At 35.6% G+C, this 24,456-nt stretch overlaps 3 protein-coding genes across 10 annotated transcripts in view; 2 read left to right on the top strand and 1 right to left on the bottom strand.

The window, feature by feature from the left end:
- The window catches only part of ANKS1B (ankyrin repeat and sterile alpha motif domain containing 1B), a 1,038,970-nt gene that overhangs the window by 684,648 nt on the left and 329,866 nt on the right, over positions 1-24,456 (bottom strand). The gene's annotated exons all lie outside the window — the stretch shown is intronic.
- LOC129516834 (ribonuclease P protein subunit p14) lies at positions 16,406-16,939 on the top strand. Its single transcript, XM_055336295.1, has one exon. It carries the CDS (start codon positions 16,544-16,546, stop codon positions 16,937-16,939), a length of 396 nt encoding a protein of 131 aa, XP_055192270.1. The 5' UTR covers positions 16,406-16,543.
- Positions 17,047-18,480, top strand: LOC129516833 (hydroxyacyl-thioester dehydratase type 2, mitochondrial-like). Its single transcript, XM_055336294.1, has one exon. The coding sequence runs from the start codon at positions 17,047-17,049 to the stop codon at positions 17,563-17,565; it is 519 nt and encodes a 172-aa protein (XP_055192269.1). The 3' UTR covers positions 17,566-18,480.

Here is a 24,456-nt window from a genome sequence, read left to right as displayed (position 1 = left end):
ATATAGCACTGTTTAACTGGAAGGTCTGAACATGTCTGCTATAACACTGCTTCTATAGACATGCTTTTCTTTTCACGTAGTTATACATTCTCTTTTCAAGTAACACACAGCTTTCTGTGATTTCTTTTTTTTTTAATTTTTATTTATTTATGATAGTCACACACATACACAGAGAGAGAGAGGGGCAGAGACACAGGGAGAGGGAGAAGCAGGCTCCGTGTGATTTCTTAAGGGAAAAAAAATCCCCTAATCAGGTGCAGTGCCCTTAGAACCTTACCTGGATCTCATTTCTCTGCCTCCTTCCCCAAAAGAAAGTGACCTTTAAAATAAAGCAGTCATTGTATATCTTTTCCACCCATTTTTAAATACTTTTACTATATATTTGTCCAGGAACAATACAGTACTATACTGTTGTATGTGCTTTTAAAACTACATAAGTGGTGTCATAATGTACTTATCATTCTGTCACTTGTTTTTGTCATTCAACATCATGTTTGAAAGATATGTTCACTTTCTAGAGAGTGACTGAGGTTTATCAATTTATTATGCTTATATACGTTATAGTTTTCTAGATATTGGCATTTCATCACTTATTTATCCAGTTCCCTAAAAATGGAAATTTGGATTGTTACAAGCTTTTTTTAATGATTGCAGTGCTGCAATACTTATACGCATCTTGAAAGTTTCTCTAAAATTCATGCTTACATGTGGAATTACCGAGTTCACAAAACTATGCCAAAATGCCCACACAAGAATAGTTACCGCGAGTACTGTTTACAAAGACAAAACTTAAGAATAGTCAAATTGCACCCATTGACAGCAGGACAGACATATGCATTTTTAATATATGTATGCAATGTAATTAAAGAAAATGGAATAGATATGTATGTACCGATACAAAAAGACGCCCCAAATTAATGATCAGTGAAAAAAAGAATCAAGTTACCAAACTATATTTAAAATTATCTCAATTTTATGAAAATAAATAATAAAATTCACAATATATATGTGTACGTAAAAAGGAAAACCAGAGGACAATTGAAGGAATTCATGTTAGTGATTTTCCATGATATATAAGGTGGACTTATATTTATCTCTGTTTTCTATTTCTGAAGTGCTAGATGTGCATTATTTTTATCTATGCCTATAACCAGAATAAAAATATGAGCACATTTCTTATCCTGACAATGGCACATTTTGATTTTCTGACCACTGATATTCCTTACATGAACCACTTCTTCCACTAATTCCTAACTCATTTCCACTTTCAGCACAACTCACCAGAATCTAGGTTTACCTAAATTACTGCAATCTCCTTCTTGCCATGACTTAAGCTTTCTCAAATTTAAAATTAATTACATTTCCTAATACTGCTTTTACCAAGAACCCTTCTGACATGACAACAGTATCTCTCTCAGGCGGGGCTCCTAATTACCTTCCAGATCAATTGTAGGATTTCAGGTAAAGAAAACATAATCATAGAAGTTTAAAGAAAATGTGCAGCAAAATAGAAGAGTTGTATCTCCTGGAGAAATATATGTGGAAGCAGAAGCAAATTTCCTTAGGTTGGCATTTACTTGGGTAAATTAACCATTCTCTAGTAATCAGAATCTAATTCTTAAAGAATCACAGAAATTAATCACCCTATTGTTCCAAAATTGATCAGAATGATAGGTACTGATTCAAGCTAATAACGCTCAGAAGGAATCATACATATTCCATCAGCTGCTATTCATCAGGCACTATGTGTAAGGAATTGAGCACATTATGGCAAATAAGATCAGCTAAAAGTCTCAAATCTCATCAGCTCTAAGGATAGAGCCATATCATCTGAATCAGATAGGGAATAAGGTTTCTGGGTATAATCCATTATTCTCAGCTCCTGGAGCACAATTCCTCTTCCGCTATGGACCTGTGGAACTAAAGAGACATGTTATCTTCACCCTACCCTCCCAACAAATAATAGTAGGATAGGTCCAGGATAACACCTATCAATACTGCAGTTCAGAAGGGTGTGGGGTGGGGTGGGGAGGTAGGATGCAAGGTGAAAAGCAGTCACTGTTCCAAAGCAGTTCTGAAATGTAGTGGACAAGTAGGAGTTTCTTGATTAGGTTTCAGAGACTGGGAATAATCTTCCCTGGCTCTCCCCTCCATTATCTGAAGTCTCTGTCCTTCTTGAGTCAGCCTCTAGGTCATGTTTCCTTATTTTACGAAAGGTAGCACATGTTTGTTGCCCTGTAGTTTTATTAGCCTGCTTCCTGCCAGTAGAATTTGGGGGGATCCGACAGCCTCTTTTCCTTTTGTACTCTCTCTGTCCCTTTCAGACAAGGCTAGCAATATTCTTGCTGATATAAATTTCTAAAGATCTTTATGGGTCTTCCACGGATTTCATGAGAATTTACTCCAGTAGAGAAAAGCCATATCTACAAATGTTTTCAAGAGGATTCCTCTTCTAGGTCTTGGACTCCTGCAGAGAAGGCTGAAGGACAGACAATGCCCTTAAAATTTGAGAGGTCCTCTGGTCTGATCAAAAAAATCAGGGAGTTGGCGGGATGAACACTGGGTGTTATGCTATATGTTGGCAAATTGAACTCCAATAAAAAAAAAGAAAAAAATCAGGGAGGCACACCCTTAATCTCTTGAAAAAAATCTTTGTGCAACTCAATACTCTGACATTTTGATCTTTCTGAGGTTTTAGCAAAAAAAAAAAAAAAAAGAAGTATGGTCACACACTTAGCTATTTCTTGATGCTGTACTTTTGGCAGCCATTTCTGAATTTTAGCATCTTCTGCCATCTGGAGAGGCTGAGAATTTTCAAAATCATTCAGTCCAAGTTCACTTTTGTTTAATGTTTCTTCCTTCAATTTCTCTCTCTCTGCTTACATGTTATTATAAGCAACAAGAGGAAATCAGGCGGCATCTTTGAAACTTTGCTTGGAAAACTCCTCAGCCATATATGCAAATTCATATTTCACAGTGTTTCACATGTTACACAATTTCATTAATATTTCTGCTAGCAAATAACAAGGATCCCCCTTCCTCCAGTTTCTAACAATATGCTCCTGACCTCTGAGCCCTTCAAGGCATTGTTCTCAAAGTCCACGTTTCTAAGAGTGTTCACAGTGATTCGTGCTTTCTCTCTTATGCTCCTCAATTTTTTTCCAATAGGCTCTGTCTATTGCCCAATCCTAAAGCTACTCCTACATTTTAGGTATATGTTATAACAGTGCACCTCTCTTGATATCAAAATCTATACTACTTTTCTATTGCTGCATAACAAATTATAACAAACTTAGTGCTTTAACATAATACTCAGTTATTTTCTACCAGTTTTTCTGACTCAGGAGTTTGGGCGTGGCTGAGATCAATCTCTGCTCTTCTGCTCCAATGCTGCATTCAGAGTATGGGCTGGGCTACAGGTCTGTGATTTTCATCTAAAACTTAGGGTTCCCTTCTAAGCTCATTCAGGTAATTGGAAGAATTTGGTTTCTTGCAACTCTAGCACTGAGGCTCTTAGTTTCTACAGATGCCTCTCTCCTAGACATAGACAATTTGTAACATGAGCTTGCTTTCTTCTAGGCCGGTAGGAGAACAACTCTCTTTAAAGAGCTCATGTGGTTAGGTCAAGCTTATCAGGTAAAATTCTCCTTGATTAACTCAAAAGTCAACTGATTAAGGGCCTAAGTCCTCTCTGGAAATCACTTTATATGTATATATCCCTTTGAGTTGGGAAGCAAATTGTCACTCCCCACTCCCCCATCATGACATGCATATACATACATACACAAATACATATCTACTTATAGATCATAGTTTTTCTTAAATACATCTTTATGGTTGTATGACTTTTTCCAAGTGATGCTAAACAGCCTTGGTTTAACAGCAGGGAATGTCAGTGGTAGAACTGATCCAAAGAAAGAGGATAAAAAGGTTTCTAAAGAATTCTCATTTTGAAGTAACAGGAGACATTCAGAAGAGAAAGAGAGGTCTCCATCAGACACTCCTGATAGATAAAGGTATCGGGACCAAGATATTGACACACTGAAGAGCAGCCAGTCATCTTGTGGTCTTAGTGGAACAGAAAAGTCAATAGGAAGGATTTCCTAAGAAATTATTAGAGGAACATTACTGCTCATATTCTACACTTTAACTCGTCAAGAAACGGTTATCAGATAAACCTTCTAGAAAAGAGCTTATCAGTTGAGACTGCCCTTAACCTGGAAATGGACAGAGGACTTTAAGGCAACCTGAGGCACACACACCCTAATTTACCCCACCTCCTTCCAGATGTGGTTCTCAGACTTAACAAGGACAACTTATTTTATATAGACCAAGATCCACTGGCTATGAAATGACAGTGTTGTTGCATTAGTTTCCTAGCGCTGCTATAAATACTTACCACAATTTATTGGCTTTAAAAAACACAAAATTTTTTTAAAGTTCTTTTTTTTTTTAAAGATTTTATTTACTTATTCATGAGAGACACACACAGAGAGAGAGAGAGAGAGAGGGAAAGACACAGGCAGAGGGAGAAGCAGGCTCCATGCAGGGAGGTCGATGTGGGACTAGATCCGGGGTCTCCAGGATCACGCCCTGGGCTGCAGGCGGCGCTAAACCGCTGCGCCACCGGGGCTGCCCAAAAACACAAATTTATTATTTATAGTTCTAAAAGTCAGAAGCCTCACTGGACTAAAATCAAAGTGTCATTAGGGCTGCATTCCTTCTGCAGTTTCCAGGAGAATCTATTTTCTTGCCTCTTCCAGCTTCTAAAAGTGAACTGCACTCCTTGGCTCGTGGTCCCTTCCTCTACCTTCAAAGTCATCAGCATAGCATTCTCAATCTCTCTTGTATTCTGATATTCCTATCTCCATCTTATAATTTGTGATTACATTGAGCCCACCTAGATACCCAGGATAATATTCCCATCTCCAAATCATTAGCTGAATCATATTTACAAAGCTCCTTGTGTCATGTAAGGTAATATTTCACAGGTTTTGAGAATTAAGATATGGACATATTTGAGGGTCATTATTCTATTTAGCATATCTTTCTAATCCCTTTCTAATAATCAAACTTACACAGATCATTTGGCTGCTGCCAAAATGTTCAGTTATGTATTAGTGAGTTTGCTTATAGTTTTATTTGCAATAATTTCTATAGATTTTTATGCTCTTTAAGAAAATTAGTAGAGGGATAGTAATTAACAAATTTGATCAGCTAACAGAAAGTGTTAAGAAACATCATGTTCTTAAGGAGTTGCTTCAAAGCGTTCACAAAACCTCTAATCTGTTTATATATAATTGTTATTTAAAGTAAGGGAATTATCTTTTTTTAATATTTTATTTATTTATTCATGAGACACACACACAGAGAGAGGCAGAGATACAGGCAAAGGGAGAAGCAGGCTCCATGCAGGGAGCCTGACGGACTCAATCATGATCCTGGGTCTCCAGGATCACACCCTGGGCTGAAGGCAGTGCTAAACCACTGAGCCACCCAGGCTGCCCCTAAAGTAAGGGAATTAGCTTGATGAGCACTGGGCAATATGTAGAATTATTGAATCACTATATTGTACACCTGAAACTATACAACACTGTATGTTAGACACACTGGAATTGAAAAAAAAAAAAGGCAAGGAGAAGGGAGGGGGAACCACACACACTTGTACTTCCATATTTTTTAATTATTACTTATTATTAAATAAGCAAATGTCTTCAGCAGAAAATTAAATAATGTAAGGGAAAGGTAGACATTATTACAGTCATTTTCAAGTAAGAAAACCAAAGCAGGGATCGCTGGGTGGCTCAGTGGTTTGGCGCCTGCCTTCCACCCAGGGTGTGATCCTGGAGTCTCAGGATTGAGTCCCACATCAGGCTCCCTGCATGGAGCCCGCTTCTCCCTCTGCCTGTGTCTCTGCCTCTCTCTCTCTCTCTCTCTTTCCTTCTCCTCTCTCTCTCTCTCTCTCTCTCTCTCTCTCTCTCTCATGAATAAATAAATAAAATCTTTAAAAAAAAGAAAGAAAACCAAAGCATACAGCAGGTTAAGTGGCTCTCCCTAGATCACTCAGGGAGGAATACTGCAGGATTCATGAATAGATCTTAGCTTCTCCTACTCCCATTCAGTAGCTTGAAAGGCCAGGAATAATGGTTACAATGATTCATACCAATTAACTAGTGTCTCTTCTCCAAAGTGGCACAAATCCAAAGGAAAAATCATCACAGAGACATTAATATGTCTTTGGTTAGCTTTTTGGAGGGTTTTGTTTTTTGTTTTTATCTCCTTCTTTCAATAAAGCTCTAAAGAAGTATAGAGAACATGTTCCAACCTGTTCAGGAAATCTACTCAACTTTGAATTGCTTCACTTGAATTTCAAATAGGTTTGGAGAGTCTTAAATAAACATGACTTTAAATTTTAAAAACATACATTGCTAACCTAACTGGTGGAAAAAAAAAGCAAAAAGTAAAGAAATAATGGATGTGCTGTCTGAGGGCTTTAATTATAGGCACACTGACAGAGCAGTACAGCTAGCAGCTGTGCTGCCTAGTGGAAAGAGCTAGGAGTCAGACTTTCATTGAAATCTCAATTCTTGCATGTCTACCAGCTGTGTAACCTTGGAGAAGCTACCTCCCCTCTCAGATTCCTTAGCTTGAAAATAACAACAGCAATCTTACAAAGTTGTTGTAAAGATTAAACATAATGTGTGTAAAATACCTGGTATATAAAGGTATTTGATAACTTCCTAATTAAAATATAGGAACAAATTTTCCTGTTAAAAAACTGTTTGGAGTGGATGTTCTGATGTGCTGTCCAGATTCCATTTCAGGAAGGAAGGATCTATTCTTCAAGCTGTTTAGAGTATTGCTGATGGGGCTGCCTTGGTTGAAGAGAACCTCCTCACCCACTATCCATCCCATTCCAGGGTGACTAGCTCCTAGTGAGTGACTGATCAAAAGGTCCGTCGTCCCTGATTAAATTTTCCAGAGGGTTGGCTGAGGTGTCTGTTAAGACAGCTTACCATCTCAACTTCTCCCTCTGTCTAATCCTGCCTCCTTTCTTTCACTTCCCTTCCACAGGTGATGTCAACAGCACTCTCTATAAGCCTCCCATACCCTCGTTGTTGTTGGAGTTGGTTTCCCAGGTAACCCCATCCAGCAACAAGGTTGTGGGGTGTGTTGCTCAACCTCTCATAAGGATGTTACTTACCATCATCATACCCTGTAAGGATACAAATACACATGACATACCCACCCATTGTTAGACTGCTCTTGCAGGGATTGCAAAGTAAGGATTTTTAAACTTTGAATGTTACTTCTGTTGTTGTTTACCAAGAAGCCAGAAATGGTGTGAGCCCTCTGCCTCAGATCTATTTTCTCCTCTCTGGACATCTTTGACTTACCAGATCAGGTGAAGATTCAGCCTGTTATATTGAAAATGTTGTTCATCTCACAATTGAGGAAATTTTAATATGATTTGTATAGTGAATGATATTAATTAGTAATTGTTAATATTGTCTGACGTTTGCTTCAAAAAAAAGAAAGGATAAATCAAATAAGATTGGCAAAATGTTGATCACTGATGAAGCTGAGTGATTTGTGTGTGAGCTTTTTCACATGAAAGCTCATTCTCTACTTCTGTATGTTTGAACTTTCAATAAGAAAATTGAGTATTAAAAAATAAAAATAAAAAAAAGAAAATTGAGTATTAATATGCCTTAATAAAGTACATACATGTACATTATAAAAGTACATATAATGTGTAATACTTTAATGATCAATTTTTAAGATAGACTTAATAATATATCTAAATTCTCTTTTATGTTAGGCAAATAAATCTATAAAAATATGAAAAAAATCATATTTTCCAAAGGAGATAAAATAGAGCTTATTAGGCATTTTGCCAAGTAGTTCTCAAATTTATTTTTAAAAATTGCTGAGGCTTTCCTTTTTTTTTTTTTTTTTTTGAGGCTTTCCTTAAAAGCAAACCTCATATAGCATTACAAACTAAATTTATATTTTAAGAGATTTTTAAGAAATTTACATTTCATATTAAAGTACAATATACAGCTCTTCTATGCATTATAAAGACTTTTAGATTATGAAGACTTTATAATGTAATAGCAAATTATTGTAATTATAAAATCTCAACTTTCTAAATGCCTTTTTTTGAAAATAATGCATGTGAGTTAAGATGTTTTTAAAATCTAGCTTAACCACACCTTTCTTCCTCCTCAACCTCAAAAAAGACCTTAAAGACTCAAGAACTGGTACTGCCTATACTATTTAAATTTTGGTCAAAACAATTCTGTTCTATATTTATAATGATTAAAAGATGTTAGAATCACAGTATGAGAAGATAGTGTCTGATAAGCATCCAGTCTGTATAGACTGATATTATTTCTATCTAACTCTCAGATAAATATTTGAGAATGCTGTGATGAGGAAACAGAAAGGGCCAAATATACTACACAAACATGTTTCCTATCTTTGCATTCTACGTTTGAAGATGTTTCTGAATTTTGAGGTTTCATTTATTCAAAGTGATTTGATCCAACACTAGGGAATACTATCACTCAGAAAATGACTTTTCTCAAAGGGACTTTATCATTTCAATAATTATAGAGCTTTCCCAAGGGCTTTCTATAGCTAGGTTATTATTGTATCCAAATATTCTCATATAAACAAGACTTGATGGACTTAAAAAGAAGTGAATGGAACATTCTAAGAACAAATACATAAATGGTGTGAATTAGGAGTTAGTTTAATAGCCTGTGAAAATTGAATTTTCACAGCATTTTATCCAGCTCTCTGGACCACCCCCAAATAAACAAAGCAAATAAATCCAAATATGCAGAATATATATTCATGTGGAGCCCAGACTGTAGGGAATATAATGAATTTGATAAGAATGTGATGTAAATAAAGTAAAATAAAATAAGATGAGATGACAATCAGGAAAATTAGATTCTAATACTAGATTTGCCACAAACTAGCTCTATGAACTGAGTGAGCACGTTAACCTCTCTGGATCTCAGTATATCGATCTTTAAAATGAAGGCCCCTGACAATTATAGTCTAAGGTTTAGGAATCAAGTATTAAACTCTTTTGAAAATATTTTATTTATTTATTTATTTATTTATTTATTTATTTACTTATTTATTTAAATTTCAGAGAGAGAAAGGGAGAGCATGAGCTGAAGGGGCAAAGGGAGAAGGAGAGAGAATCTTAAGCCGACTTTCACACAGAGCATGGAGCCCTAAGGGCTCGATCCCTCGACCATGAGATCACACCCTGAGCTGAAACCAAGAATTGAATGCTCAACAGATTGTTCCATCCAGGTGTCCCTCAAGCTTTATATTCTCAATATTAATAAGTAGTCACAAAATTTTTCAGCAATTATATTAAAATAATCTTTAATAAAATTAAAATGTTAATGGAATTTTTCTAAGAGCTGAAAATAAATGTTCCTTATTTTATAAGAGTTTAAGTTTCCAAATATATATATTCTTACTTCATTACTACATTTTTCTAAAATTTTTTGAATGACATAAAGGTCATAATAATCACTGAATGACCTTATGCTTGGCAATTCAATGGGTACTCTACAAATCTGGCTCTAATAAAAAACCTTGATAATTCAAAAACATCACACAATTTTATAATTCAAATCAGTTTAATAATTCTAATGTATAATTAAGTTAAATTCAATAGTTATAGTCTATAATGCTTAGAAATTTCTGTTTTAACCACAGTGCACAGTTTAAAGTGCTGCATTCTTGGTACTTGTAGGCTTACTCAACAAGGAAATTATTTCAGTCTAGTAAAATAAATGTAAAATGTCATACTGTAATATAATTTTGAGGTAACATTAAATTGTTAAAATTCAGGTGGTGAGCCCATAAATTCAAGATAACTACAGATATATGTAGTTATTTTTATAATTGCAATAATTCCTATATCTGTAATAAAAAGAATTATATACTTGTATAAAACTTTAATTTATACAAATAATTAAATATATTGAATATACAATATGTATAATGCTTTAGTACTTAGAGTATATTTTGAACATAGCATATTATTTAAGTCATAACAACTTAAGTTTGGCATATTATCTCCACTCATTACTCTAATCTCCATTTTATGGATAAGGAAATTGATCAGATAAAATTTTTTAGACAGCAAATAGGTTGTCTTAAATAGACAGAGAGAACATGGTGCTAAGCAAATCAAGAATACTTATTAAAATTCCCATAAGAAAAGTCTTAACAAAATTCAACATTCATTCATAATTAGAAGATTTTCAACAAAGTGAGTTTAGAGGAAACAAATTTTAATATTAAACTCCATATATGAAAGACCTTCAGCTAACATCATATTTAATGATGAAAAACTGAAGGGCTTGTCCTCTAAAGTCAAAACGAGACAAAGATGTCCACTCTCCCCACTTTTATTCAATATAGTATTGGAAATCCTAGCCACAGCAAACAGATAAGAAAGAAAGAAGAGGCATCCTTACTGGTAAGGGAGAAGTTAAACTGTCACCATTTGCAGATGACATACTATGTATAGAAAACCCTAAAGACTCCAGCAAAAAAACTATTAGAAATGATAAATGAATTTAATAAAGTTGCAGGATACTAAATTAATACCCAGAAATCAGTAGCTTTTCAATACATTATGAACAAAGCAATAGAAAGAGAAATTAACAAAACAATTCCATCTACAATTGCACCAAAAATATAAAGTACCTAGGAATAAACTTAGCTAAGGAGATAAAAGATCTATACTCTGAAAAGTATATGATTCTGATAAAAGAAATTGAAAGTGATACAAACAAATGGAGAAATATTCCATGTTCATAGATTAGAAAAATTAATATTGTTAAAATGCCCAAACTACCCAAAGCAATCTACAGATTCATTGCAATCTCTATCAAAATACCAACAGAATTTTTCACATAACTAGAATAATACTAAAATTTTTGTGGAACCACTTAAGACACCAAATCACCAAAGCAATCTTGAAAAAAATTAACGAGGTTGGAGGTTTCACAATTCTAAACTTCAGGATATACTACAAAGCTGTAGTAATCAAAACAGTATGGTACTGGCACAAACACAGACACGAAGATCAATGAAACAGAATGGAGAGGTCAGGAAAAAAATCACTTACATAGTCACTTAATCTATGAAAAAGGAGGCAAGAATTTATAAAGGGGAAAAGACTGTATCTTCAATAAATGGTGCTGGGGAAACTGGACAGCTCTACACAAAAGAAAGAAACTGGACCACTTTCTTACACCATACACAAAAATAAACTCAAAATGTATTAAAGACCTAACTGTTGAACTTGAAACCATAAAAGTCCTAGAAGAGAACACAGCTAGTAACTTCTCTGACATCAGCCATGGCAACATTTTTCTATATATGTGTCCTGAGGTAAAGGTAAACAAAAGCAAAATAAACTATTGAGACTACAACAAAATAAAAAGCTTTTGCAAAGCAAAGGAAACCATCAACAAAATGAAAAAACAACCTACTGAAGGGGAGAAAGTATTTATAATTAATGTACCAATAAGGGGTTAACATCCAAAATATATAAACAACCTACATAACTCAACATTAAAAAACAAAAACAATCCAATTTCTAGAAATATGCAGAGGATCTGAATAGACATTTTTCCAAAGAAGACATACAAATGGAAAACAGAGGGGCAGCCCAGGTGGTTCAGCACTGCCATCAGCCCAGGGTGTGATCCTGGAGACCTGGGATCGAGTCCCACGTCAAGCTCCCTGCATGGAGTCTGCTTCTCCCTCTGCCTGTGTCTCTGCCTTTCTCTCTCTGTGTCTGTCATGAATATATAAATAAAATCTTTTAAAAAACAAATGGCAAACAGAGACATGAAAAGATGCTCAATATCATTCATCATCAGGAAAATGCAAATTAAAAGCACAATGAGATTTTCGACTTACACCTGTCAGAATGGCTAAAATCAAAATGACAAGGAATAACAAATATTGGTGAGAATATGGAGAAGAAGGAATCCTTATGCACTGTTGGTGGGAATGTAAATTGGTACAATCACTGTGAAAAACAATATAGATGTTTCTTAAAAAAACTAAAAATAGAAATATGATACGATCCAGTAATTCTACTACTGGGTATTTACCCAAAGAAAGGGAAAACACTAATTCAACAAAATATATGCATCCTTATGTTTATTACAGAATTTATTTTTTAAAATATTTTTTCTTGAGACAGAGAGAGGCAGAGACATAGACAGAGGGAGAAGCAGGTTCCCTGTGGGGAGCCCAATGTGAGACTCAATCCCAGGACCCCGGGGTCACGCCCTGAGCTGAAGGCAGACACTCAACCACTGAGCCACCCGGGTGTCCTTATTACAGAATTATTCACAATAGCCAAGATAGGGAAGCAACCCAAGTGTCTACTGATAGATGAATAAAGATGTAGTGTGTAGTACACACACACACACACACACACACACAATGGAGTATCACTTGGCCTAAAAAAAGGATGGTATCTTGCCATCCACAAAAATATGGATGGACCTAGAGGGTATTATGCTAAGTGAAATAAGTCACACTGAGAAGACAAATACCATATAATTTCACTTACATGTGGAATCTAAAATCAAAAACAATGAATAAGCAAACAAACCAAAAGCAGAATCAGACCTGCAAATGCAGAGACCAAACTGATGCTTGCCAAAGGGAGGGCGGTGGGGAGATGGGTGAACAGGAGTGGGAGTTATAGGCTTCCAGTTATGGAATAAACAAGTCCGGAGAATAAAAGTCCCTGCATGGAGAATACAGTTAGTATATTGTAATAGTGTGTGATGACAGATGGTAGCTACACTTGTGGTGAGCACAGCATAATGTATATATAGAGATGTTAAATCAGTATGTTGTACACCTGAAACTCATGGAACATTATATATGAACTATATTCAAAAAAATTTTTTAAAGAATGAAATCTTAGTAAATCACAACAATATTGAAAATATATTTAGGGCCAAATACATTTTCATTACCTATTGATATACTAATATAGCCTTTTTGAGCCTTAATTTATTGATGTAATTAATTATATTGATTGATTTTTCTGGTATTTAACTACCCTACTATGCCTAGAATAGATTTTTACTCAGGTCATAGGGATTACCCTTTGAGAAAACTGTTGTGCTTTCTTATATAATATTGTACCTAGACATATGTATTCATGTAAAAGTGTTCATTTTTAAAAATTTTGGTACAATATCAATTGGGCTTAGATGTCAGCATTATACTAGTATCATAAAATAAAATTTTATATTTTCCTATAGCCAGGAATAATTCAGAATTTATAATTTATAATGATTTTCACTTGTCACAATCATTCTCCTTTTTTCTTTACCGTACCTACCTGAAAAATCCCTATCCTGGCTAATTCTAACTCTCTGACTAAAACCAAACAAAGCACTTAAAATGGTTGCAAGAAGAATTATTTTCCACTCTCCAATGTGACTCTTTCAGATTGTCTTCTTTCTTCTTCAGCACACCATTTCTCATATTAGTCTCAATAATTAGTCATGTTTATTATTTCACTGAGAAAATAAAGTCAAACTAAAACCTCTTCAGAGCAAGGAAAATTGTCAGGAAGAGAGAAGAACATTATATAATAATAAAGGGGTCAATTATCCAAAGAGACCCAACAATCTTTATTGTGTATGCACCTAAAAATAGAGAATCAAAATATATGAGGTAAAAACTGATAGAACTACAAGGAGAAATAGATGAATCCACTATTACAACACTTTCTATCAGAAATGGACAGATCCAGAAGATGGAAAAGGAGATAGTTGAACTGAACAATACTATCAATCAACCGGATATATCAGATAATCTATAAGTAACTTCATGCAATAATAAAATACACATTTTTCTCAAGTTCACATGGGCATTTACCAAAATAGATAACATTCTAAGCCATAAAAACACACTTTAACACATTTAAGGAATAAAAATCACAAATGTCTGCTCTTAGATTACAGTGGCACCAAACTAAAAATCAGTAACAGAAAAATAGCTGGAAAATCCCCCAAATATTTGGAGATTAAGCAACACTCTTATAAATAACATATAGGTCAAAGAAGAAATTTTGAGACATTTCAAAATACTTCAAACTAAATTTAAATGAAAATACAATTTATCAAAATGTGTAGGACTCATTGAAAGCAGTGGGTAAATTATACCATTGAATGCACACATTAGGAAAGAAGAAATATCTAAAATAAATCATCTAAGTTTCCATCTTAGGAAACTAGAAAACGAAGAGCAAGTTAAACACAAAGTCAGCAAAGAAAAAGATATAATAAAGATTTGAGTAGAAATCAATGGATATTAAAAATAGGAAATCAACAGAGAAGATCAGCAAAATTAAAAGCTGGTTCTTTGAAAAAATCAATAAAACTGATAGCTTCTAACAAGGTTAATAATTTTTTAAAAAGAATAAAAATCACTAATATCATATATGAAAGAGGTGAAGTCAATACAGATCCCATGAACATTAAAAGGATAAACAGGAATACTATGAACAACTCTATGCCTACGAATTTGAAAACCTAGATAAAATGGATCAATTCTTCAAAAGACACAACTAGCCAAAACCCACAAAAGAAATAGGCAATTGGAATAGGCGTATCTATTAAAGAAATGGACTAATAATTAACAGCCTTCTAAAACAGGAAGAACTCGTCTTAGATGCGTTCGTTGGTAAATTCTCCCAAATATTTATGAAGAAATTGTACCAATTCTCTACAACTGCTTTTAGAAGACAGAGCCGAAAGACTATATCTAACTCATTCTATAAGACCAGCATTGTTCTAACATAAAAACCAGACAAAAACAAAACAAAAAATTAAAGACCAATAATGTCATGAATATAGTTGCAAAAATTCTCAACCAAATATTAGCAAATCAAATACAAAAAAGTTTAAAAAGAACTATACACCATAACCAAGTGGGATTTACCCCAGGCAAGGCCAGTTCAACATTCAAAAATCAATGTGTTCCATCACATTAATAGGCTAAAGAAGAAAAGTCAATGATTCTATCAAAAGATGCATAAAGGGGCAGCCCGGGTGGCTCAGAGGTTTAGCACGGCCTTCAGCCCAGAGCCTGATCCTGGAGATCCAGGATCAAGTCCCATGTCGGGCTCCCTGCATGGACCCTGCTTCTCCCTCTGCTTGTGTCTCTACCTCTCTCTCTATCTCTCTGTGTCTCTCATAAATAAATAAAAAAATAAGTAAATAAGTAAATAAGTAAGTAAGTAAGTAAATAAATAAATAAATAAAATCTTTAAAAAAAGATGCAGAGAAAGCATTTAATAAAATCCCACTTCCACTCATGATAAAAACTCTCAATAAACTAGAGATAGAGGAAAACTTCAACTTGATAAGAATAGTTACAAAAAAAAACCCAAAGTCAACACCCTTAATGGTGAGAAACTCAAAATACGTCCACTAAGATAATAAACAAGAATGACCCTTACATCACTGCTTTTCAACATCGTACTGGAAGTCCTTGCTAATGCAAATAAGCAAGAAAAGGAAATAAAAGGTACATAGATTAGAAGGAAGAATTAAAACTGCCCTCGTTTTAAAGTGACATGATTATCTATGTGGAAAATCCAAAAGAATTGACAAAAAACTCCTAGAACTAATAAGTGATTATGGCAAGCTTACAAGATAAAAGGTTAATATATAAAAGTTAACTATTTTCCTATAAGCCAGCAATAAACAGTGGATTTTGAAAGTAAAATCACAATACCATTTACATTAGCATCCCCCAAAATGAAATCCTCAGGCATAAATCTAATAAAATATGTACAAAACCTGTATGAGAAAAAATGCAAAACTCTGAAGAAAAAAAATCAAAGAAAAACTAAATAAACAGAGAAATAGTCTATGTCCATGAATAGGAAGATTCAATATGATCAAGATGTCAGTTCTTCCTAATTTGATCTATAGATTTAACAGAATTCATAAACCAAAATTCTATCAAACTATCTTGTGGATATCAACAAAGTGATTCTACAGTTTAGATGGAAAGGCAAAAGATTCAGAATAGTTAACAAAATGTTGAAGAACGCAGTTGGAGGCCTGACATTACACAGCTTTAAGAATTACTATAAAGTAACAGTAAAGAAGACAATATAATATCCATAGAAGAATAGACAAGTAGAATGGAATAGAACATAAACCACAGAAATAGACCCACATAAACATAGTCAACTGATCCTTGATACAGGAGCAAATGCAAAGGTAGTCTCTTTAACAGAAGGTGCTAGAAAAACTGGACATCAGCATGCAAAAAAAAATGAAAAAAGGGGGGCGGCGCGCGGCCAGCGGAGGCACCTGTCCGCCGCCCAGGACGCCGCGCGCGGGTCGCTGGCGGGGTCGTGTCCGCGGGCACCTGCCCCACGGGGTCTCGGCAGCAGGAGGTGGCTGCGACGGGTGTGCAGAGCGCATGCGCCCGGCGCCAGATGTGGTCAGCTTTGGACAAGATGCCAGCTCCAGCCACCACATATGAAAGAATAGTTTACAGAAATCCCTCTGAGCACCACTATATGAAAGTCTGCCTAGAATTTCAAGATCATGGGGTTGGATTGAATGTTGCACAGTTCAAACAGCTGCTTATTTCAGCCTTAAAGGACCTGTTTGGGGAGGTTGCTGCAGCCTTACCTTTGGACGTCCTAACCTATGAAGAGAAGACCTTGTCAGCCATCTTGAGGATATCTAGCAGTGGTCTTGTCAAATTATGGAGCTCTTTGACTCTATTGGGATCCTATAAAGGCAAGAAATGTGCTTTCAGAGTGATTCAGGTTTCTCCATTTCTTCTCGCCTTATCTGGTAATAGTAGGGAACTAGTATTGGATTGAGAAGTCTTCAATTTCAGAAATACACTGCCACTCTCAAAAGCACTTTTTTGGTGACAATATGATGTTTGAAGACTGAAGCAGTCTAAAGCTCCAACTGCTGAAATTTGATGGTGCTGAAGATGTTCCCAGTAATTTCCCGCCATCGTCTGTGGTGGGGTGGGCTTCAGAGGAGCATCTGCCCGAGCCAGCCAGTGCTGAGCAGGCAGTGTATTGAGCAGATGCACGTCCGAGTGGGAGACCGCGCTGAACTCAGCAGGGCCTTCACGCAGAGGGACGTGGCTGCCTTCTCAGAATTAACGGGGGATGTCAATCCTTTGCATTTAAACGAAGATTTTGCAAAACACACCAAGTTTGGAAAGAGAATTGTACATGGAGTTTTGGTCAATGGACTTATTTCAGCACTCTTGGGAACTAAAATGCCAGGGCCAGGCTGTGTATTACTTTCACAGGAAATTAGCTTTCCAGCCCCTTTATATGTTGGAGAAGTTGTCTTAGCTTCTGCAGAGGTAAAAAAGCTAAAGCGGTTTGTTGCTGTTATTGCAGTGTCATGTTTTGTAACAGAAAGTAAGAAGACGGTTATGGAAGGCTGGGTTAAAGTTATGGTCCCAGAAACTCCCAAATCCTGAAACATGGTCAAAGATGCATGTTCAAGTGCCAGTGGTGTACTGTTGGTGAAGAGCCTCTGGGGAAGTTAGGGATTGCTGCCTTTCACCAGGGGATGCCTTGTAGACCTCAAAGCCCGGTTGAGGGCGGGGGTGGAAGCAAGGAGCTGGGTGTACAAAGGTTCACTGTCTGATTTGGCTTTAAGCTTCACACAGACTTGAGTGTATTCATCATCTGTCTAGGTTTTTAAAATTGAAAAAAATACCAGGAAGGTTATTTAGCTGAAGGTTCTAATTTTCAGATTTCACATCTAGTTAGATCTGCATTTTGATAATACAAACCTGCTTCTGGGCAGAATAAGTTCATCGCTGAATTTATAACTAGCAGTTAATTATTGAAAGCAACCACAGAAGCCAGGCCATCTTGAGCACCTACCTTCTACCAGGCAGTGTTCTTAGAGCCTGTTGTTCAGCAGTTTCTGGCTCAGAGTTTATTGTAATTTGTTACTGCTCACACCACAATGGCACCTTGTTGCATCCTCAGTGGCATTTGCCTTTTACATGGTTTTCCATGGAGAAGGGCAATATGCACATTTGGACTCATTCTATGTAAACTCTCAATCTCATGTATGAAACAGGGATGACAACACCTACCACACAGGATTGTTGGAGAGGCTAGGTACAAATAGCTAAGCACAAAGTCCAACCTGTAAAGTAGTTAACTGCTGTCGTCCGTTCTCCCCTGTGGATGAAGTTACAGGTTTTCCTGAGGTTAAAGCAAACTGGCTCACAATTAAACATAACAGACTAATTTTCATGATGTTGGTCCATCTAAGCCTGAAATAGAGTTTGAGTGAGAAGTTTCTATTTTACTAATCTAGATTATTTTCTCTCTCCCTTGAAAACACTGGATTCTCCCCTTTACAAATAATACATATGTCAATTGTAAAGATATTTTAAATAAAAAGTATAAGGAAAAAAAAAAAAAAAAAAAAAAAAAAAAATGAAAAAAGGAATCTTAACACAAACTTTATACCCTTCACAAAAATTAACTCAAAATGGATCCTATACCTAAATGTAAAACACAAAACTTAGACCTAGGGTTTGATGGTGACTTAAAAAAAAAAAAAAAAAAAAAAAACACCAAAGCATAATCCATGAAAAAAGAATAAGCTGATTTCATCACATAAAAAAATTAAAAAACCACTACATACCTACTAGAATGGCCAAAACCCAAAAGACTGACAACACCAAATGCTGAGGAGGATGTGGAACAAATAGGAATTTTCATTTATTGCTGGTGGGATTGCAAAATGGTATGGCCACTTTGGAAGACGGTTTGGCAGTTCCTTATAAAAGTAAACATGGTCTTACCATATGATCCAGCAACAGTGCTCCTTAGTATTTACTAAGAAACTTTAAGTTCACACAAAATCAAACTGTGCTATATACACAAAAAGTAATGCTACTTGGCAATAAAAAGAATGATAACTAAGAAATGGGTGACTTTCAAAAACACCGCTCTAAATAAAGCCAAGACCCAAAGAAACACACACGCTGTCTGATGCTATCACATGAAAATGTAAAAATAATAATAATAATAATAATAATAATAATGCCAAACTGTAGTAAAGGCAAACCTCAAAGAATGCTTAGAGTCTGGTATGAAGGGGATTGACTGCAAATGTACATAAGGAATCTCATTCAGATTATAAGAATGTTCCGTATCTTTTTAAAAGGATTTTACTTATTTGAGAGAGAGCTAGAGGAGAGACGAACCTGGAGAGGGACAAGCAGACTCTGTCCTGAGCACAGAGCCCGAGATGGGGGCTCCATCACATGGTTCAAGACCATGACCTGAAGCTGACATCAAAAATCAGCCTGAGTGAGCTCCCCAGGTTCCTGTGGGATGTTCTATATCTTGATTTGGGTGGTAGGAACAGAGTATACACTTGTCAAAATTGATCAAATTATATGCTCTGATTAATGAATTTCATTGTTACTAAATTACATGTCAATACCAAAACAAGAAATGAAGAACCAGGAACCCAAATTAATATTTGGTATTTATTTTCAGAAAAGTGACAATAGCTATATTTCACAAAATATTTCATTCTACATTTTCCTGAAATGTTTGGCCCCTTATAGTGTATTTACAGATTATTTTATTTACACGAGTCTTTGCAAGAACACATTTAATTCAAGAAATGAGAAATGCTTATTCTATCACTACCAAAAATAGCGCTTTGTCAGAAACCAAGTGCTGTAAGATTCAAGGCACATACAGGTATATGCCCCAAAGACTATAACATTAATTCATGTTATATGTATAAATTACTTTGGAATCACCAAAGTTAATCACTGCAACCAAAATATGAGGGGTTTTTCCTCATTGCAAGGAAAAAAAATACAACTGACTATTCTTAGTATCTAAGCTTAAGTAATAATAATAACAAAACCTAACAAACATGATATTAATGTTTCTTTTCTGCAGAGTAGGTCTGGAGGATAGAATGGGTAATTATTCTAATTATAAACTTTTTTAAAAAAAGATTTTATTTCTCTATAGAGAAAGCATATGAGCAGGGGGAGGAGCAGAACAGGGAGAGAGAATCTCAAGCTGAATCCCCCACCCCACCCCCCCACGCTGAGTATGCAGCCTTCCTTAATCTCACATCTCACAACCCGGAGACCAAGACCTGAGCCAAAATCAAGTCAGACGCTTAACCAACTGAGCCACCCCGGTGCCCCTAATCATAAACACTTAATATTTTCAGTGGGCCAGGTTATAATCGAGCGGCTGTAAGTAAATGAATTGGACTGATTTGAAACCCATTACACTTAGCTTCTTTAGATTTCCAATAGATGAATAACACTATTTTATGATAAGTTCTAATTTTCTCTCTCACTAGAATTACTCCACTAATAGATGACTTTTTGGAGTAAATGTGTTATAAACTATAAAATTATGTAAGTCCTACATAAGCAACAGATAAATTCAGGGTCCCCCCTTCCCCCAGTTAATGCCAGTTGTTTCTTACAGGTATGCAACATTTTCTAAAACTCCCAGGCAAGTTAGGTCATGTATTAACAGATATTTATGAAAATCCTGTATTCTGGGGATCCCTAGGTGGCGGAGCAGTTTGGCGCCTGCCTTTGGCCCAGGGTGCGATCCTGGAGACCCAGGATCGAATCCCACGTCGGGCTTCCGGTGCATGGAGCCTGCTTCTCCCTCTGCCTGTGTCTCTGCCTCTCTCCCTCTCTCTCTCTGTGACTATCATAGATAGATTAAAAAAAAATCCTGTATTCTACAACACTGTATTCCATGTGGAAGGACAAACAAAAATATTGTGAGATCCCAAGGAACTTTAACTTCAGTTGAGGAAACAAAGCACAGACATAGATTCAGGTATTTCTTATTAATACCAATTTCCAGGACAACACTGGCGCGTATATTGGCTCCCTTATATTTCTATGCCTATTCAAAATTTACCTGCCATATTTGGATTGATCTCTTGAGATCCTTTTTCTCTGGAAAAATAATAATAATAAAATGAAGTGTATACATCTGCTCTTTCACAAATAAATAACAAGGTAAAAGAGCAGACAGAGGAGGAAGGACACAAAGTAGTGAGGTGTGAATTGACATTTAAAAATGTATCTAGAATAGAGCGCTAGCACTTTAATTTTATCATGTCATAGGCATAACCATATGAAAATTGGGCTAACAATACAAAGCCCTACGAAATACAGCAATGCATTCCCAAATTCAAATATTTTTTACATTAAATTCCAGTATATTAAAACATACTACTATTCTCCCTTTTGCTAAAATGGATTTTGATTGTACCCTAAGTTGTTACTGTTGAGAATAAGAAAAAGTGAGAGCAAGGAACAGATCTACAGAAAAAAAAAAAAGTAAAACAAATGGCACAGCAGGTGAAGAATCTTCTGCATTGAATCCTACTACTTTTGTTTTATGGAAAGAGAGGTTGCTGATACAAGGATTCTTCCAATATACTTTAAGATCATCTCACTAGGATTATGTTGACACTGAAGTGGTGAAGAGCAGAAGTCAACAATCACAAGTCATAACACCAGAATTTGACAGAGGATCAGATCCTGGAAAAGGCCACTTAGTATAAATATTATCTTAAAAAAGCAAAATAAATGTACAGTCATGGCACTGAAACTGAGGGAAACGGAACGGCTAAGAAATTTTTAACAATCAAGTGATCACAAGTGGAATGAGTTTACAAATCTCGCTATTGCTCATTAAAATGTACAATATGTCATCTCTAACCCTTTACACATGTTCAGTCTTTATTGTTTTAACTTACAAAATCAAACTTGTGTATTAAATAAGGTCTTTTCTAACTTTATGTGTGATCTCAGTAAAGATAAAATGGGTCCTAAATTAGGGCAGTAGTAATAGCAATGAAAACGGCAGATCACAGAAAATGCTAAGTGTTCTAGCTTCATAATGGTACATGGTGATCACTCAGGGCAATTTAGGGGGAAAATAAGTATTTCACGTTTGGAGATGTTGCAATATAAGGCACGTCTGGTGCATGCAGACCAAGATGTTGATAGCATAAGTATTTTTAAATGGGATCTGTAGCTCAAGAAAAATATCTAGGTAGAAAATAGTTGTAACCATAAGATAGAATCGAAGAGAATATTAACATTTAAGGACTAAAAGATAAAGAAAGGTCATGCAGTCCAGCAGTTAAAGAAGGAACCAAAAAAGATAAGTGTTACAGGAGCCAAAGGAGGAGAAAGAGTGATTAGAACTAAATACATCTTCAGCCCAAGTGTACAAGATATAGTGAGTCAGATATTATAATGTATTGCCCAGCCTTTCCATTGTGGAGAAAGTCTTGAAATGTTAAGGATAAATATAATGAAATGATCAAAGCTAATACAAAAGAACAAAGATCCAAAAGTTTTCAGGTCTGGAAATAGAAAAAGAACAGTAGTAGAATGCTACTACTACATCTTCAAGACAAATTACAGTGCACATAAAAATGCTTTGAGCTGAGCACACTTAGAATGAATAAACCACCCAGTTATTCAATATAAATTCACATGATTTATACCAAAGATTCATCTATATCCTATAGAAGGAAAATAACAATTTTCTCTCTTCTTTCTGAAAGGATTTTTGAACTCTGGGAGAAAATTTATGATGATGAATAGAGGGTTCTAGAAATTTGGTTCAGAGGAAGAAAAATTTAATCTTTTGTATGTAAAAATGATACCCCAGGCCAATTATAAATAAAAAAAATATTTTTACTTGTTTCTTTTTTGCCAGAGAAATTACAAGCTATATTGAATTTTTGAGAACCTTCCTACATGAAGCATTTCATACTCTAATTAAATGTTTAGTCAGACGTAAAAACAGAGTATGGCTGAGTAATATGTACATACACATACATACATACATACCACCTCTTCTTTATCCATTCATCAGTCAGTGGACATTTGGGCCCTTTCTATAAGTTTGAATATTGTTGATAATGCTGCTACAAACATTGGGATGCATGTACCCCTTTGAATCTGTATTTTTGTATCCTTTGGGGAAATACTGAGTAGTGCAGTTGTGGGATCATGGAGTAGTTCTATTTTTAATTTTTTTTTAAGGAACCTCCATGCTGTTTTCCAGAGTGGCTGTACCCATTCACATTCCCACCAGTGGCGCAAGAGGGTTCCTCTTTCTCCACATCCTCACCAACATCTGTTGTTCCCAGTGTTGTTAACTTTAGCCATTCTGACAAGTGTGAGGTGGTGTCTTATCATGGTTTTGATTTTCATTCCCCTGATGATGAGTGATGTCGAGCATCTTTTCATGGGTCCATTAGCCACCTGGATGTCTTCTTTGGACAAGTGTCTATGCATGTCTTCTGCCCATTTCTTAACTGGGTTATTTGGCATTTTTGGTGTAGAGTTTGATAAGTTCTTTATAGATTTTGGATACTCTCGTTTAATCTGATAAGTCATTTGCAGATATCTTCTCCTCTTTCACAGGTTGCCTCTTAGCTTTGTTGACTTTTTTTTTTATGTTTATGTAGTTTCAATAGTTGAGTTTTGCTTTTGTTTCTCTTGCCTCCAGAGACATGTCTAGTAAGAAGTTGCAATGGCCAAGGTCAGAGACGTTGCTGTGTTCTCCCCTAGGATTTTGATGGTTTCCTCACATTTAGATCTTTCATCCATTTTGAATTTATTTTTTTGTGTCGGTGTAAGCAAGTGGTCCAGGTTCATTCATCTGCATGTGGATTTCCAGTTTTCCCAACATCATTTATTGAAGGGATTTTTCCATTGGGTATTCTTGCCAGCTTTGTCAAAGATTATTTGAGCAGACAGTTGTAGGTCCATTTCTGGGTTTTCTAATCTTTTCCATTGATGTGTCTATTTTTGTGCCAGTACTGTCTTGATAACTACAGCTCTTGATAACTATAGCTTGAAGTCCAGAATTATGAAGCCTCCCACTTTGCTTTTCTTTTTCAGCATTGCTTTGGCTATTCAGGGTCTTTTGTAGATCTATACAAATTTTAAGAAGGTTTGTTCTAGCTCTCTAGCTCTTTGAAAAATGTTGCTGGTATTTTGATAGGGATTGTATTAAATGTGCAGATGCTTTGGGTAGTATAGACACTACAACAGTGTTTGTTCTTCCAATCCATAAGCATGGAATGTTTTCCCATTTCTGTCCTCTTCAATTTCCTTCATAAGTGTTCTATAGTTTTCAGAGTATATCTTTTCCCTCTTTGGTTAAGTTTATCTTGTGGGTTTTGGTACAGTTGCAAATGAAATCAATTCCTTGATTTCTTTTTCATTATTGGTGTAGAGAAATGAAACAGCTTTCTTATGTCAATTTTATATCCTGAGACTTTGCTGAATTCATGTATGAGTTCTAGC

Source organism: Nyctereutes procyonoides, unplaced genomic scaffold (genome assembly GCF_905146905.1).
Source record: "Nyctereutes procyonoides isolate TBG_1078 unplaced genomic scaffold, NYPRO_anot_genome, whole genome shotgun sequence".
Taxonomy (NCBI): domain Eukaryota; kingdom Metazoa; phylum Chordata; class Mammalia; order Carnivora; family Canidae; genus Nyctereutes; species Nyctereutes procyonoides.
This window is presented reverse-complemented; position numbering and strand designations above follow the sequence as displayed.